At 42.1% G+C, this 16,156-nt stretch overlaps 2 protein-coding genes across 2 annotated transcripts; one reads left to right on the top strand and one right to left on the bottom strand.

Moving 5' to 3' along the window:
• Window positions 1–39: 39 nt before the first annotated feature.
• Window positions 40–9,954, top strand: dgcr8 (DGCR8 microprocessor complex subunit). The gene is made up of 15 exons (XM_062543080.1): window positions 40–120; window positions 1,035–2,036; window positions 2,711–2,873; window positions 3,025–3,167; window positions 3,698–4,031; window positions 4,284–4,481; window positions 4,765–4,866; window positions 5,069–5,167; window positions 5,293–5,375; window positions 5,543–5,643; window positions 5,911–6,017; window positions 6,163–6,290; window positions 7,387–7,500; window positions 7,645–7,696; window positions 8,335–9,954. Exons 2-15 carry the CDS (start codon window positions 1,341–1,343, stop codon window positions 8,406–8,408), a joined length of 2,394 nt encoding a protein of 797 aa, XP_062399064.1. The 5' UTR covers window positions 40–120; window positions 1,035–1,340; the 3' UTR covers window positions 8,409–9,954.
• A 38-nt stretch (window positions 9,955–9,992) lies between these two features.
• Window positions 9,993–16,136, bottom strand: trmt2a (tRNA methyltransferase 2 homolog A). The gene is made up of 12 exons (XM_062543078.1): window positions 16,025–16,136; window positions 15,099–15,737; window positions 14,794–14,902; window positions 14,522–14,703; window positions 12,318–12,432; window positions 11,988–12,103; window positions 11,797–11,908; window positions 11,557–11,679; window positions 11,326–11,401; window positions 11,075–11,191; window positions 10,600–10,696; window positions 9,993–10,402 (listed from the first exon to the last, which is right to left on the bottom strand). Exons 2-12 carry the CDS (start codon window positions 15,725–15,727, stop codon window positions 10,216–10,218), a joined length of 1,863 nt encoding a protein of 620 aa, XP_062399062.1. The 5' UTR covers window positions 15,728–15,737; window positions 16,025–16,136; the 3' UTR covers window positions 9,993–10,215.
• Between the last annotated feature and the right edge of the window lie 20 nt (window positions 16,137–16,156).

Here is a 16,156-nt window from a genome sequence, read left to right as displayed (position 1 = left end):
GGGAGGATCCTTGAGAACGTTGCAAGTCCTCTGTGCTAAAGATGGCGTTGGGAGAGGGACGCTTTTGGCTTGGACAGAAGTGTATTTCTCTCTGTTGAGACGAGGATACAAATAGGGAAGGTGAGTGAATATATTGTAATTTGTTTCACAACCGTACATGAGTACCAACTGGCTAAAATGCAATTTTACCGACAATTGAGAAGTTGTAAGTTAATCAAGCCATCGCTTTTAATAAACGTTTACTTCCCAGCTAATATGAAACAGTTACACGGAACAATGACCCCGAGAAATACTAGATCAATTACCAAACAATGAATAGATATAATTTAAACCTGAGGGTCGTATGGACTCGTAGAAATAAGCCAATTGTACCAGCGTTTGAATCAACCCTAGCCATAAAGCCTGTTAGCACACGCTAACATTTCATTTTGCGTGTTGCAATGGTCGCCAGCTAGCTTCTTGGTGTAAGAGACCGACTAAGTTAACTGGGAGGCCAGACATTTTGTCTAGCTGGTTTGCAACACCTCATAACAACCAGCAGGCATATCTTATCGTAATAATTATGTTTTACTATTTATTTGTCGGTGCTAAATTAGCTGGCTAACTTGCAGTATTTTCGCATGACGTATGGAAATGTTAACGTTGCCATCTGCCAGCAGCTGCCTGCCTCCCGTTAACTAACAGTTAGACCTCTAGATGTCAGTGTTTATAAATATGAAGTTATATTTGATGGAGCTGTAAATGCATTCTATCTAGAAGTAGACACATTCGTTTATTTTGTATTAATTGAACCCAGGGCATTGTCAACAATGCTAGTGTTGTATGTGTAAGTTCTTGTTAACATGGAGATAACGGTAACGGCCTTGCCGCCACTGACCTGATAACTGTGATGAACTGTTCTCGTCAGTAATGCAGATCAGGAAATCTGAAGCAGTATTGACTTCCTTTGGTTACGCAGTAATAGATGCTCATGATGACAGACAACAGTAACAATAACGTTATACTCATACGTCTATATCTTCATTCTCTTACAGGGCATATGGAAGATTCTGGAATGGAGGATGGCCATAGATGTGGTCAATTAAGCTGAATGCATTGTGATTTCCAATAATTGAGACAGTGATTCTAAAAAGCTGTCTACATTAATGAAAAGAACAATGTAGTCAGCTTAGCATATTCAACACTGTACATGACTAATGCAAAATTTGAGGCATCCTGGCAATGTACTTCTGCATGTCTGTCTGCAAGATCCTTCTAACGCCTTTGAGGAAACTGTAGATAAAGGATCCCTGATAGTTCACCTGTTGCACTTAGTATCTCTTTAAAAGTTGTTAGTAGAGATGGATGTTGATGATATATTGCCTCCTCTCCCACTGGAGCCCCCGGAGGATGACCTGTCAGGCAGCCGCAAATGCATAGCACCTCCACCACCTCCCCTGCAAACGTCCAGTGACGCAGAGGAAATGGACGTTAGCTCTGGTGGTGATGGACCCACAAACACCCCGGCAGAGAGCATAGAGGCGCAGCTCCTCACCAAGGGCTCTCTGACGTTTAGTTGCCACCCATCAGACGAGCCTGTCCCCGGCGCCTCGTGCCCTAGAACGGCTCGCCACGCTCCTCCGGTCACCAAATTCCTGCCCGACTTGAAGTTGCTCAGAGACGTCAAGATTAGCGTTAGCTTCTCGGATGCTAGCAAAAGCAAAGACAGGAAGGTACTCTACACAGGGATAGGGCAGGGAGGGGACTCTGAGGGAAGTGCGGAGGTTTTGAATGGTGTGTTGCATGATTCTGTAGAGCAGATGGCCAGTCAGGGTTGTCCAGGGGTCAGCGGTAATGGTGTCCTCGGCACCAGGGCGAAAGGTGAGGAGGCGGAGGTGGACCTAGAGAACAAGGTTGAGTTTGCCGTCCTGGATGAGTTGGAGGATTTCAGTGAGAACTTCCTAGAGGCTGAAGATGGAGACCAGGGCGGCTTCAGATCAGACGTCATTGTGCAACAAGAGCAAACTAACGAGGAGGACCTAAACTACTCTTATGAGGTATGTGCACTGTCAAATGAAGAGGGTGGAAAGAAATGCTAGTATTGACAAACCATTTTGTATTGTGTTTAATTCACTGACTAAGAACTAGCTCTCCCAGTCAATCTACCCGACTCTCAAAGTTTGGATTTGACATGCATTGATTCAGCGTTACAATTGGATCGACTTTTAATTCACTGCTGCAACGGAAGTCTTAAAAGCTCATACTAATCTGTCTTTATGCCTTCAGCTGTCAGGTTTAAGTTTTCATTTGAAAAGCTGTGCTTTTCTGTCAATAAAGGTAACCAAAGGACACCAGTGTGTTTAGAATCTGCAGTGTTGTAATACTAATGTAAAAAAGTTATGGAAAGTAGAGTTTTGAGCAGTGGTATGTCATGTACGCTACCTGTTTTGATCAAAATTGTCTCAAGAGTCCATGATTTGGGAGTGTGGGGTTGAAGTATATTTTGTGGTCACAAACCTGAGTAAGGTAACTGATGGGAACCCACCTGATTGAAGAGCTGGTTCATAGATACTTTATTGATCGCCAAGGGGAAATTCTTCTTATTCTCCTCAGGATACAAAGCCATAGAAAGCTTACTGTTGCCAGTTTAGTTTACTCATCCAGGTTTGTCACTAACCCACATGGGTTGACAAGATAGGTTGGTGAAATGCTAAAAGGTGCTTTCTTTTAGGAGGACTTTGACAATGATGTAGATGCGTTGTTGGAAGAGGGTATGCCAGTGCCCAAAAAGATGCGGCTGGCAGAAGACAAGGACGCAGGAGACAGTGACCACCAGTCTGACGGAGAGGCTGGGGTTCAACCAATGATGACCAAAATAAAGACTGTTCTTAAGAGTGAGGATGGACAGTTTTCCTTGTCTTCTTTTTTAAAACATAATGCTGGATGTTGGGGAGGTGGGGTCCTTTACAGATGTATTATACCTCTGCTGCTCTGTCATCACATACTTGTTGTTCACGCATGCCTGAATATGGTGTCCCTGTTCAGGTCGTGGGCGCCCACCCACTGAGCCACTACCTGACGGCTGGATCATGACATTCCATAACTCCGGCATTCCAGTCTACCTTCACCGGGAAACCAGGGTTGTTACCTGGTCCAGACCTTACTTCCTCGGAACAGGGAGCATCAGGGTAATGAGGGGCTTGCTTCTTCGGTCATCAAATTACATTTTATAGGAAACGGCCTGGATTTTTAACACTTAGTAATTCAATGAACTCTCCAATAATATAACTCCTTGTGCATGATTATAACACGGCGGTACCAACTACTCATTGTTTTAAAAAATACTCTTTGAAACAGTGAAGTGTGGTTCAATTAGTTCAACAAGGTTGAAGAATACATTACTTGGTGCTTGACATATTTTTCAATTTCTTTGTTTTGTTTCCACTTTCTTATCTGTATTGCTTTCATTGTAAGAAAGAAATCAGTTTGTTTTCTTTTTTTTTTAAGTTCATGAAAATGTGCCAAGGTAGTTATGATCCATCAGCCATGGATGCTCTCGCTCATTATATGTCTTGAGTATAATGCTATTTGTGAAAGTACTTTGTATTCATTTTCAACTGTATTACATTTGGGTGGTTAACACGAATGACTGAATTCGCAAGGTCTTCAAACTCCACATCTTATTACACGCTAATAACCTCACTCTTCCCTGTAACAGAAACATGACCCTCCTACAAGTAGCATTCCCTGCTTGCACTACAAGAAAATGAAGGAACACGAGGAACGGGAGCAAAATGGCGAGGTGATTGCCAACTCCCGTAGCACTCCCTTAAAGCCTGTAGAAGAGGGGGATCTTCTGGAGAGAGCGGACGAACCGGACTCCACAGCCCCGGAAGAGAGCACTGCCAATGCTGCGGAGGACCCCACACAGCCGTCTGGGGAGGCCACCGAGGCCCAGCCTGACGTGAAGGAGCCTGTGGTCCACGAGATGGCCCAGGGGGCTTTGGGCCAGGTCAGGGCCAAAGTGGAGGTCTGCAAGGATGAGTCGATTGGTAAGGAGGACACTGATTCAGGCTGGCGTTGTGTTCCAGTATATATTCATCTGAGTCGGTGAAGCCAAAGTTGTAGCGTGAGCTTCAGTGTCATAGTTTACACAGGTGAACTCCCATGCCTTCCCTGTGCTTTTAGTAAGCCCATTGTAAGTGATGTCTGAATGCCTTTTTGTCATAGTGTCAAAAGTTGCATCTGGTGCTGTTACTCTCTGCATGCACTTCACTAACTGTCCATTGGTTCCTCTCGCTTAGACATCGAAGAGTTCCGCGGCTATCTGGAGAAGCGCTTTGACTTTGAACAGGTGACTGTGAAGAAGTTCCGCACGTGGGCCGAGCGCAGGCAGTTCAACAGAGACATGAAACGGAAGCAAGCGGAGTCTGAGAGGCCCATCCTGCCAGCCAATCAGAAGCTCATCACCCTCTCAGTGCAGGATGCACCAACCAAGAAGGGTACGTGGTCTCAGGGCGGCTCTCAAACTCTCTCCTCGATCCTTGATACCCGGTCCTCGAGGCCCGTTCCCACTGATCTATTAACTAACACTGGATAGACTACCCCCATTGTTGCCACCGCTTCATTTTTTATCTAGATCAGTGAGGATGAGGATCGAGGAAGGAAGAGAGGGTGTATAAAAGACCAAATGAGAGGCACCCTCAGTAATCATCAGTATAACGGTGTGTGATGAAGGCCTTATTCTGGTGTGTGCTTCACTAATATTCTTCTTTCCACTTGTAGAGTTTGTGATCAATCCGAATGGGAAATCGGAGGTTTGCATTCTGCATGAATATATGCAACGTGTACTTAAGGTCCGACCTGTTTACAACTTTTTTGAATGTGGTAAGTCTTTGATTTGTGTGTTTATGTGAAAATTCTGTACAATTCTTCTATACATAAAAAAATGAAAGCCTATCTGTCTATTAAATATTCTGTAAGTCTGGTCTAAACAAAAAAAAAATCAGCATCTTCTGTATTTGAGTATTGAACACACATGATGTTAGTGTTACTTTGTGGTGACTCATAACTATTTTTGGTTTTGCAGAGAACCCAAGTGAGCCCTTTGGAGCCTCTGTCATCATAGATGGAGTGACATACGGCACAGGGACCGCAAGTAGTAAAAAACTGGCCAAGAATAAAGCTGGTACTTTGAGTTTGTGTTTTCAGTCTAATCACTTATCAACCCGATCTCTCACTGAAGTTCTCCTTACAATGCTTCACTGAGCACCATGCGTTCTGTGACCGTGGGACTTTATTCTCTTTCCCAAGCTCGAGCCACACTGGAGATCCTCATCCCTGACTTTGTGAAACAGACTTCTGAGGAGAAGCCCGTTGAAGGAGATGAACTGGAGGTGCAATTAATTTGTTCATTCAAGCTTTAGCATGAACATATTTTGATGCGATGTCAAATACTGCACTCACCATGCGTTGGTCTAGCCTACACAACAAATGAAAGCAAGGGAAGGGCACATGTAATAGCCCGTTTGCCAATGATGTTTGTCTTTGATATTTTTTACAGTATTTTAATCATATCAGTATTGAAGACTCGAGGGTGTATGAGCTGACCAACAAAGCAGGCTTGCTTTCACCTTATCAAATTCTTCATGAGTGCCTTAAAAGGTAGGTCCTGTTTAAATTACTATGATGTTTATGTTATTAAATTATCTAATCACATAATAATGAATATCGGTGTGTGTGTGTGTGGGGAGGGAGGGGTGTATTACTCAACATTTTCTACATGAACAATAGCATAGAAGTTGAATAATGAAAATAAACCTGCTAATGCCCATTACATTTTATTGTGAGGCTATTTTGGGGATTTAGACCTCACATTATGGTATAAAGCAATAATCTTACAATTGATGTGTTTATAAATGTGTTTCTTAGAAATCATGGTATGGGTGACACAAGCATCAAGTTTGAGGTTATCCCTGGGAAGAACCAGAAGAGTGAATATGTCATGACTTGTGGCAAGCACACAGTTCGTGGATGGTGTAAGTGAGACTTCTATGCAAGGTTATATTCCAGCAGCCTTTCATTACATGTGTTCATGGGGAAATATGCCTCTGTTAGTTAAAGCATGGGAATATTTAAAAATGATTTAAATATTAAAACCATGTCCCCCCCTCCCAACTGAAGGCAAGAACAAGAGAGTTGGCAAGCAGCTGGCCTCTCAGAAGATCTTGCAGATGCTCCATCCCCACGTGAAGAACTGGGGATCACTGCTGCGCATGTATGGCAGGGAGAGCAATAAGATGGTCAAAAAGGTAAGTGCTTGTAATGCAGCACAATCTCACCTTGAAACAATCAATGGCTTCAGCCTCATTTTGATGCTACACTGACATTGCTACAGGATGTCTGCAACGCTGGATATTGCACTATGTAACAATATTGATCGGTTAGGATCATAACCCCATTTAGTTGTTTTTTGAAGAGCTGGGTACCATTAGGTCAGAGGTTGGCAAGCTACAGCCCGGGGGCTGGATCCGACCCACCACGCACCTTAATCCAGCCAGGCGAGCATTTAATTAGGTTAGCATAGGCTTGCTATTTTGATAGACGTTGTGGTTAGCTTTACGGCAAAGTACTTTTCACTCTTCTTGGAGAATGTTAACAATGGCCGCGTTTACCAGATTTGTTAAGAAACTCTTAAGTGCTAAGAACTCTTTAAGGCCAGTTCAAACACAAGATCCGCGACGAGACAAACTTTTGATTCACACCGCCGCAACTGCTCTCCGCAACCGTCTCAGACCGTCGCGAATCTTCGGTTTGAACTGGCCTTTAGGAGCGCTCTAAGAACGCTCCTAAGAGTTCTTAGCACTTAAGAGTTTCTTAACAAATCTGGTAAACGCGGCCAATGTCGGTGTCAAAACGGCATGTTTGCGATGATGCTTTTTGGGTGCTTTCTCAATCGTCACTGCAGCAGATCTATGTTGACGGATAGATAGATAGATAGATACTTTATTGATCCCCAAGGGGAAATTCAAGACCGTTATGCACGGGAGAGCGAGAGTGGCAGGTTCCAGCTGGCTTGTCATGGTTGATAACTGATATCTCCTTTTTAATATAAGAAAGTTTTAGTGGGTATGGCCAGCCGGCCAATTTCAAAACCCAATGTGGCCCTTGAGGCAAAAAGTTTGCCCACCCCTGATCTAAGTGCTAAATGGAGTTGAACATTGATGTGTGGGCCAGGGCATAAATATCAATTCCTCTTTCGCATCTCTTTAACTGCTAGGGAAACAAACTTACTTGCACGCTTTGATTTCTGTTCAAAAGGCTCAGTGGCATGTCAGGATGGGTAAAGAATTGTTTCTTTGATTTGAGGTTGCATGTGTGTTTATATTTATATTTACTAACCTACAGGAAAATTCAGACAAAAGTGTGATAGAACTTCAGCAGTATGCCAAAAAGAACAAGCCAAACCTGCATATCCTGAACAAACTTCAAGATGAGATGAGGAAATTGGCAAAGCAGAGGGTATGTTTGGGATTCAAAAGCACTGCCATGAATGCAGCTACATGATTTGGTTGCATTATACACATACTGTATATTTGATTTAAAAACAATTTAAACAAAATGTCTACCATAGCCAGCTGAAATATGTATGTTTTCTCTCTATAGGAAGAGACCAGGAAGAAGCCAAAAATGACCATAATGGAATCTGCCCAGCCAGGTAGCGAGCCGTTGTGCACAGTTGACGTATAGAACGTTCCTACAGACCAACTAGCACTGTCCACGGTACCCCCGATTGTTCAGAAGACAGGCAACAAGTCTAAGCGTGATTACTGAATTATGCATTGTCATTTAGTGTACAAAGGCAATACATGTTTTACAATTATGGAGGTCATTTCAGAAAACAGAGCACGCATTCCGTTCACCTGCCACCTTAGCCAAGGACGTAAATGCAGTCAGAAGAAAATTCTGCACTAGGGTAAGGTGTTGAACATCTTATACCTCTGAATGCATTTTCTGTACAGCACTTAAGCATCCGTAGATAAACTACAACTTCATAATATTTATTTATCCCAATTCTGCTGACTGAAAACTATCCACTACTATTTTCTGTTGTTACAAAAGCATTAGCAAAATCAGGATCTCCATTGTTTTTTTTCCTGAAGTTGGGTGTTGGTTTACACTTGTCCAATTTTGGGGTAGGATGCTGTGTAATCATTTCAGAAGCATGATAGGCAAGTACAAATTCGGCACGCATCTTTCAACAGGAAACCCAACTTCGATAACAATCTGCTCTTTGCTCTAAGGACTGCCATTTGATCTGATACATCTTTTTCTCTCTTTTTTTTCTATGAATAGGTTTCATTTTGTGTTTCTTCACCCCTTTTAATCATGCTTTGGTGGTAACCAGTAGAATCAAGCTCCTGTATTGATGTGAAGTTTGTGGTAGCATTGTGCATACAGTGATGCTGGCGGTGTGTAGGATGTTAGGGTCATGACTGGTCAACATTACTTGGCAGACCTTCATTTGCATGTTGTTTTTTTGTTTTTTGTTTTTTTTGCATCTGAAATATTGTTGGTTTGTTTTTTGTTGGTTTTGTTTTGTTTTTAAAAAACCTGTTTGAACCCTGCCCACAATCTGCAGTGCCCACAATCTGCAGTGATATTACTGTTTTTGCTCTTATTGCTAAACGTGTAAAAGTATGTACGATGCCTTTTTTTTTGTTGGTTTGGTGGAAACGCAGGATGAAACATATCAAAAGACAGCCAATTGTGCTGATCTGACAAGCTATAATTCTTGCTTTCCATTGGCACTGCGGAGAACATGAAGCACCAGAGCTTTCAAGTACTGTAGTCTTTGTGGCTGTGAAGACTTGTAGGTTGAAGGCGTTCGAGCTTCTCTGTCCCTCCTTTTACATTTTTATATATCGCCTTTAATTCAAAAACGCCTGCAAGGAGTACTTAAGACAAGGGCGCCAAGTCCAGAAAACATCAGTATTGCCCATTTTCCACGAACTTCAAATAGACAATTTGATGCTGGTGTTTGTTGCCTTAGTCTATCTCAATCTCTTCAATGTCCATCACAAGGGAAACATAAGACCCTTTTACTTGAGTCTTTGCTAATGGTGAAGCTACCTAGAAACTAACAGCAGTGCAATGAAATGGGAGTTATTAATGTTGATATTTGAGGGGAGGGGAGGGAAGGGGGGGGGGGGGTGAATGCCTTTAGCATGAGTTTTTACAGCTGTCTTAACCGATTGTTGTGTCTACAGGCCTATTAAAATATGTGTACGTTGCAATCATTGTAGCGAGTTGATTGTGTTCAGGTCAACAGGTTTTCAAGGTAATTATATGAATTCAAATTGGTTAACTGCAGTACAAAAGGCAATTAAGCAAAAACAGCTAGGTACTCTATACCTCGTGACAATGCGATCATGTAATGACATACAAGGTGTGAACCAAAGCTTTTAATAGTCTTATGCATTTTTATAGAATACTGTAGGTTGCTGCATAAAACATACAATAGTTATATTTACTGGAAAGGAGGGATAAAAGTTGCAATAACTGCTGGATCAAAAAAAATCTATATATAAACTGCTGTGCACTGTCATTGTGTGAAGTATTTTAGTTTAGTGTGCTTTTCTTGAGTGTTGCATTGCATTTGTTTTTTGGAACTTCACCGTTGTACATGAGCACGAGGCTGCTGTATTACAGAGTTAGAACACTTTTAAGAATGTGCTTATTTTCACCCCAGTTTATTCTGAGTTTACTGCCTGTCCAAACTGTCTTGCCAAGTGTGTTGGTGTGTGAAGAATATATTCTTTTTTATATATATACTTGTTACCATGGAAGGTCTAATATTAAGTTGTTTAATAGAGGTATTGATGCCTAGGAAGAAAAAACATTTCTTGTCAATGTGACTTATGATCGCTGACTTACAGTGAGTTGTTTATGCAAATAAAGGTGTCTTGACTAGTACGCATTTGGTCATTGTTGTGTAAAACCATTTACAGCAATTCAAGTAAGGTAGTCCAGTTTATTAATTTACAAAATTGTCCATGTACACCAACATTGTACAGTTAGATCAAAATGAAAAGGAGTTGTACGATCATACATTTACCCAAGAACAAACTCCACAAAAATATTGTCTGACGAGCACTGCAGACACATGCTAATAATTAACCTTAAATTTGAACGTTTTGGACACGGAAAAGAAAATGTTATCAGGACCGAGTGTAGCTAAGACGTTTGAAGTTTGGCGTCGGCAGGCTGGTCCTTCTCTTTCTCGCCTGTGGAGCTGTAGTCCACCCTCTCGAAGAGCAGGATGGTCTCACAGTGAGGGGTCTGGGGGAACAGGTCCACAGCCATCGATCGCACAGGGCGGAACGGGGCTCCACGCACACGGTTGGAAGGTGCTCTGCACAGGCTGAAAACGGGCTCTGGATTAGGCACTGATCTCCACTACTTCAAACGGCATGCACAGGGCGTAGCAAATTTGGGTGTGGTAAAAGTAAACTCGAAACAATGACAAATAGTAAGGTGATCATTTATAGATGTGACGAGAGCTAAACGTTGTAAACTGATCACATTTTACAAGCTCAGTGTACTCATACTCATACTTACTCAATGAAGTTGTTCATGGCCGCTTTAGCATTGCATGCAACGTAAACCAGCCTCTTAAGATGCTCTGCTCTCCTTATGGCCAGAATTACCTTAGAGTCTGTTAAGCATTTCAATGAGAGATGTTATTGTGACAAACCACTTAGTATGCAATGTGGGAACAATAACAAATTGCCAATATTCATTCATGCAAACAAACACCACGACTCTGACTGATGAAGGTTGCAGAACATGCTGCACTGGCGTCTTATATAATATTATTATATTATGGCAGACAGTGGTAGTTTTAGTATAGTTGGCCATTTTATTTTTTCAAAGCTTATACGTTTATAGTAGTCTGAGCTGAGCTATATAGTGCTTAGCCTGCGTGACTAGCAGTGAATACAAATGTGTTCATCTGTCCTCCACATACCCATATATACCATCAAAATTAATTTGAAAAATTAAGCAAACAAAGAGTAAGTGCATGGGTACATACGCATTCCTGCTCTTGGTGGGTCAACGATAGCTGTGACATTAGGAGATACAACTGCATTGAGCACCGTTTGGAAAACATCTTCTGCTTTTCCACAGTGGAACTCTATATTGCTCAATCCTAGGACACAAACAAAGAGGATAAACGCCTAATGAGACAGTGGAAGTGTATAGACAGAAAGATTAAAAAGCATGAACATTACACAGAACATTAAGCATGTGTGAATATTAGGGAAGAGCTAATGTCTGACTTGCCATTCAGCTGAGCGTTGACTTTGGCATCTTCCACAGCTTCTTGGCACAGCTCAATTCCAATTACTTTCTTTACTCTCTGCGATGCCAAAAACATAAAACGACCACAATTTACAACAGCAACGAGGGGGAAACGATCACAGACAATTCACCACAGCAAATAGTGACAGAATCACACACACACACACACACAGTATGCATTAGTGAAGACAAACGGTCCCTGTTACTTTGTACCTTTGCCAGAGAAATCCCGATCGTGCCAGTCCCACAGCAGACGTCGAGCACAGTGCTGTCCTGGTTCAGCTGTGCCCATTCCCCCACGGCAGAGTACAATACTTCCGCAGCCGGTGTGTTGATCTGTCAAGAAGGGGTCGCCACAAACTACTCACAACCAAGTCTGACAGAATGAATCGTGTCCATGTGACCAACCATTAACAGCCAATCCCAGTGACTCCATATAAGCAAAGTGTTCACCTGGAAAAATGAGTGTGGGGAGATGCGGAACTTCAGGTCTAGGAGCTCCTCATGAATCCACTCGTCTCCAGTGACATGCTCACAGGGAAGGTCATCTGTGTTTGGTGATGTCCTTCCATGATACATCACAATGAGCACACACAGATCAAAATATGCAGCGAGAAAAGAAAACTCTTAGAAATGGAACCCACCTTTGTCCATGTTTGACAACGTATAATGATGTGACACCACTGTCTTTCCCTTCTCCTTCAGTAAAATACACCTTCATTGACTTTTTTAGTGCACCAATCTCTTCTTCTGTCAGTTTCTGATAAGAAAAGCAGCAGACACGAAATAGGTCAGTACTGCCAAAACTTAACCACATCAATTTTCTTCAAGAAGTAACCTACTTAGTCTCAGTAAGAGATACTGTAAGTTATAACACTTGTATGACTAATTGTATGTGTCTATGTGTATGTTTCAAAATAAACATGCAACCAGTACAAGTATGCATGCACAGGCGCAATATTTCTTATTTGTACCTGAGGGTTGAAGAACACCATGGCCATGACCTGATTGGTCCTGGTCGTCCGCACTGTCAGCTGTCTCCAGTAGCCCTCGTAGGTCTCAGGACTGTAGACGGAGTATGGAGTAGTCCTGTCCAAGAATACATCATACACATTCAACATTACCAACCAGCATACATTAAAGGCATCCAATGCTGTTTTTTGCTACTGGGTTCCCCCTTACATTTGCGGAGTACTTATATTTGACACAACGGTCATAAATACCACTCATGGCTTGCGTCCTTCCCCCTGAACACAGTACAGTATATGTGTTTTGTTTACAAGCCAAAGGATGGGAACTGGCAAAGATAATCTCCAAAGAGCCATGTTGACTGACAGGGTAATATTGCCTTAAAGCGATTTGGCTCTCTGGGATGTAGGAGAGGGAAGTTATAGGGCTGATTGATTCTCTGTAGACGGGTAGGGTACATCTGCAGAGATTTCATACTTTGTATCACAAGTACAGTTAAGCCCAAAATTATTAGCCCCCCTGAAATTTTGGAACATTACTCTAAAATTCTCCCTAAATTTTTCATCCCTGATCAAATTTTAAAAATCAAACATTCGCCAATGTTATTATGTAGAATCTGGTGCATTTTGGAGTGTTAATATATTATTAGGAATGCTTAATCTCAAATTGTGTGAAAAGTGGAGTGGTCAAAATTATTAGCCCCCATGTGATTTTTTTGCTTTTAAACACACACGACCAACCTGTCACCTTTCAAGCCACACCTTTGCAGTATAGTTAATGTCCAGACAACACCTGAACACCCAACCAGCATTGATTGTTTACCTAAAGACTTCAAGGAACAGGCCTACAGGCACTTGAACACCTGTCTGAGAGGGGACTGCCTTTACAGGCATACTGAAGATAAAGGAAATCTGTCTGGACCTCAGAAAGAACATCATTGAGGCCTATAATATGGAGAAAGGCTATACTGTAATCTCTAGATGCTTCACATTCTGTAGAACAGCCATGCAAGGCATCATTACAAAGTACAAAGAGTTCCAAGTTTGTGCATAACAAACCTAAGTGTGGATGAAAATGCTAAATATCTCAATCTAGAGAGAAAAATCATCAGGGATGTTAGCAAGGAACCCTGCACATCCGCCAAAATGATAGTTGCTGACCTTGAGACCTCTGGGGTTAAAGTCTTGAGGAAGACAGTAGCGAGGGATTTTTATTGTGGAGGCCTCCAAGGTCATCGGCTGAGAAAAAAACCCATTACTCCAAAAGGGGCGCTTCAAAGTCAGACTGAACTTTGCCCATGCACATTTAAAAGCTAAAAATGAGTTTTGGAAAACTGTCCTTTGGTCTGATGACATTAAACTGGAGCTGTTTGGGCACATGGATGTTGCCTATGTTTGGCGAAAAAAGGGAAGGCCTACAACCATAAAAATACAGTTCCCACAGTGAAGCATGGTGGTAGGAGCATCATGTTATGGGGCTGTGTTGCTGTCTCAGGCACAGGGAGCCTTGTTCAGGTGCATGGGATCATGAAAAAGAAAGATTATGTTGACCTTTTGAGGGATAACATGAAGACACCTGCTCTTAGTCTAGGCTTAGGTCACCACCAGGTCCTTCAGCATGATAATAACCCAAAGCATAGTGAAAAGTGGTCTAAAATGCCCTGAAGGACACCAAAATCAAGGTGCTGGAATAGCCTACACAGAGACCAGACCTCAACCCCATTGAGAATCTGTGGCACGTGCTTAAAGCAAGAGTCCATACAAGAAAACCATGCAGTTTGGACGAGCTGGAGCTAAAGAGTGCTTAAGAGATATGTGCCAACATAGTAAAAGACTATTCAAAGAAGTTGTTGTCAGTTGAAGCAAAGAAAGGCTACACTATTGACTATTAATGGTCTGGGGGCTAATCATTTTGAACATGTCAATTCTTGCTTTTCTTGTCACAAATCAGAGCATGAGTAAACAATGATCATCAAACTTTGTGGGCATACTGTCCTTGCGCTTCTGTAATCATATAAACTAGGCACATTCTTGGAAATGGTAATTTTCATGTATAAACAAAGGATTATGTCTGAATTCATAAGGGGGCTAATAATTTTGGGCTTAACTGTAAGTTTACCATTAAAATTACTTAGAAACTGTTTCTTATAAAAACTAGACTATACAGTATAAGGTGCACATAAACTTATTTAGTTCCACTCCCATGTTACCTGATGTAATCCTGAAGGACTTGGACCACTTTTTTGGTCTCTGGCGGAACGTGAATGGTGTCGCCGGGTCCCACCACTGCACATGTGCCACCTTTATACTTCCCAAGGCGAAAGCCTATAGTCTTGTCCTGCCCGTCTGCTCCGATCCCAATCAGAAACTCACACTTGTTCCTGTAGTCAGTCTGCAATTGACGCAATATCACAAGTTATTCACATAACTAATTGGCAGGAGAGCTGAGCATCTCTCCATGGTGGCACTCTCGTGACTGTACCTGCACTGGAGAAGGCCGGATCTTCTCTAAAGGGCAACAAATGCCATTATGCTTCTCCTTCTGTACAAACAGCCAGGGCAACATAGCCTTGTTGTTGTTGCCTATTTCTCTGCACAAAAACAAATGTTGAAATCCAGTTATACACTTTGGCTGATGAAGATTAACTTGTAGAGAAGACTTAATGTGCTGCTAAAAGACTGAGGCAATGGGAGCACTCTTTTTTTTTTTTTTTGCACTATAGGATAATGATCCAAGTGTAAATATAAAAAACATACAAAAAAAGTGGATGGTATCCAAGCTACTACCTGGTTAACCTTTGCAGAATCCCCAACACCTCTTCCTCTTTCTGTCTCAACTGTTCGTCATAGGGCACGTTCCATAAGGGGGTGACCACATTAGCCAGCTGTGTGCTCAGAGGCTCTGCTTCTTTCCCTTCTTGGTCTCCGTCCCTTCCCTGGCGCTTAGAAAGGGGCTCTCCGCCATCTTCAGCCTCGTCCTGCTTTCTCTTCCTCAGGATGGGATCTGCTTTAGGCTTGGCTAGCCGCACACTTAGAATACGGCCCTTCCATTGGACACCATGAACCACTTTCATGGCCTTGTCTCTCTCCTCCTGGTTCTTGAAAGTGACAAAAGCAAAGGTCTGTTTGCCGAACAGTTTGACTTTATGTGGGTTTAGCCCATGCTTGGTGAGGAACTTCTTCAGATCATTGAAGCCAATGAACTTGGGCAGGTTCTGAATCTCCACTTTGAAGATTTCAGAGGTGAAGAGATCCTCCTTAATATATCGATATACATTGGAGTCGGGGTCCACAGTAACATCACCATCATCTCCTGGTGGATCTTCCTTGCTTTTTACATCTTTGTCTGAGACTTCTTGCTCGTCTTTGTCATTTAGTGGTGAAGTGACAGGTAGGGTGTCTGAAATGTCTGTCATGCTCCTCGATCTGGAGGGCAGGAAAATGAAAAGACTATTTCTTTCACATCTCAGCAGGAAGGGAAAGATTTAACATTTCTTGTTGATTTTGGCATTTGTAAACACATTCAGTCATAGTTATAGACACCTAGTCAATGTAGGTACCGGCGTGATGTGCCTACATGGAAATGTTCATTTATTGTTGCATGAGCCTATCGAATACAAACAGCAGGCATGGTAAAAATGCTACTAGCCAAAACATAGAATTTGGGCGAAACGTTGAAAAGCTTAATTACACTTAGATAATGGTGTCCTTACCTTAGTTTAAAAGAAAATGTCACAAGAAGTTTCTAAAGTCAGATAAATACTCAATTTCAGTAGAATCCAGAATCCAGAAAATGATTACAGTGACTACAGCGCAGCCATTTTTAACCACGTGTTCAAGCTGGG

The sequence above is a fragment of the Sardina pilchardus genome, chromosome 8, assembly GCF_963854185.1.
Source record: "Sardina pilchardus chromosome 8, fSarPil1.1, whole genome shotgun sequence".
Taxonomy (NCBI): Eukaryota; Metazoa; Chordata; class Actinopteri; order Clupeiformes; family Clupeidae; genus Sardina; species Sardina pilchardus.
This window is presented reverse-complemented; position numbering and strand designations above follow the sequence as displayed.

Excerpts from the sequence above, each read along its gene's own strand:
- dgcr8 (XM_062543080.1), top strand. The coding sequence starts at position 1,341 with ATGGATGTTGATGATATATTGCCTCCTCTCCCACTGGAGCCCCCGGAG. Across the intron at positions 3,168-3,697 it reads TCGGAACAGGGAGCATCAGG|AAACATGACCCTCCTACAAG; the intron begins GTAATGAGGGGC and ends TCCCTGTAACAG. Across the intron at positions 7,501-7,644 it reads GGAAATTGGCAAAGCAGAGG|GAAGAGACCAGGAAGAAGCC; the intron begins GTATGTTTGGGA and ends TTCTCTCTATAG.
- trmt2a (XM_062543078.1), bottom strand. The coding sequence starts at position 15,727 with ATGACAGACATTTCAGACACCCTACCTGTCACTTCACCACTAAATGAC. Across the intron at positions 12,433-14,521 it reads GTCCTTCAGGATTACATCAG|GACTACTCCATACTCCGTCT; the intron begins GTAACATGGGAG and ends ATTCTTGGACAG. Across the intron at positions 11,680-11,796 it reads CCCCACACTCATTTTTCCAG|ATCAACACACCGGCTGCGGA; the intron begins GTGAACACTTTG and ends CCTTCTTGACAG.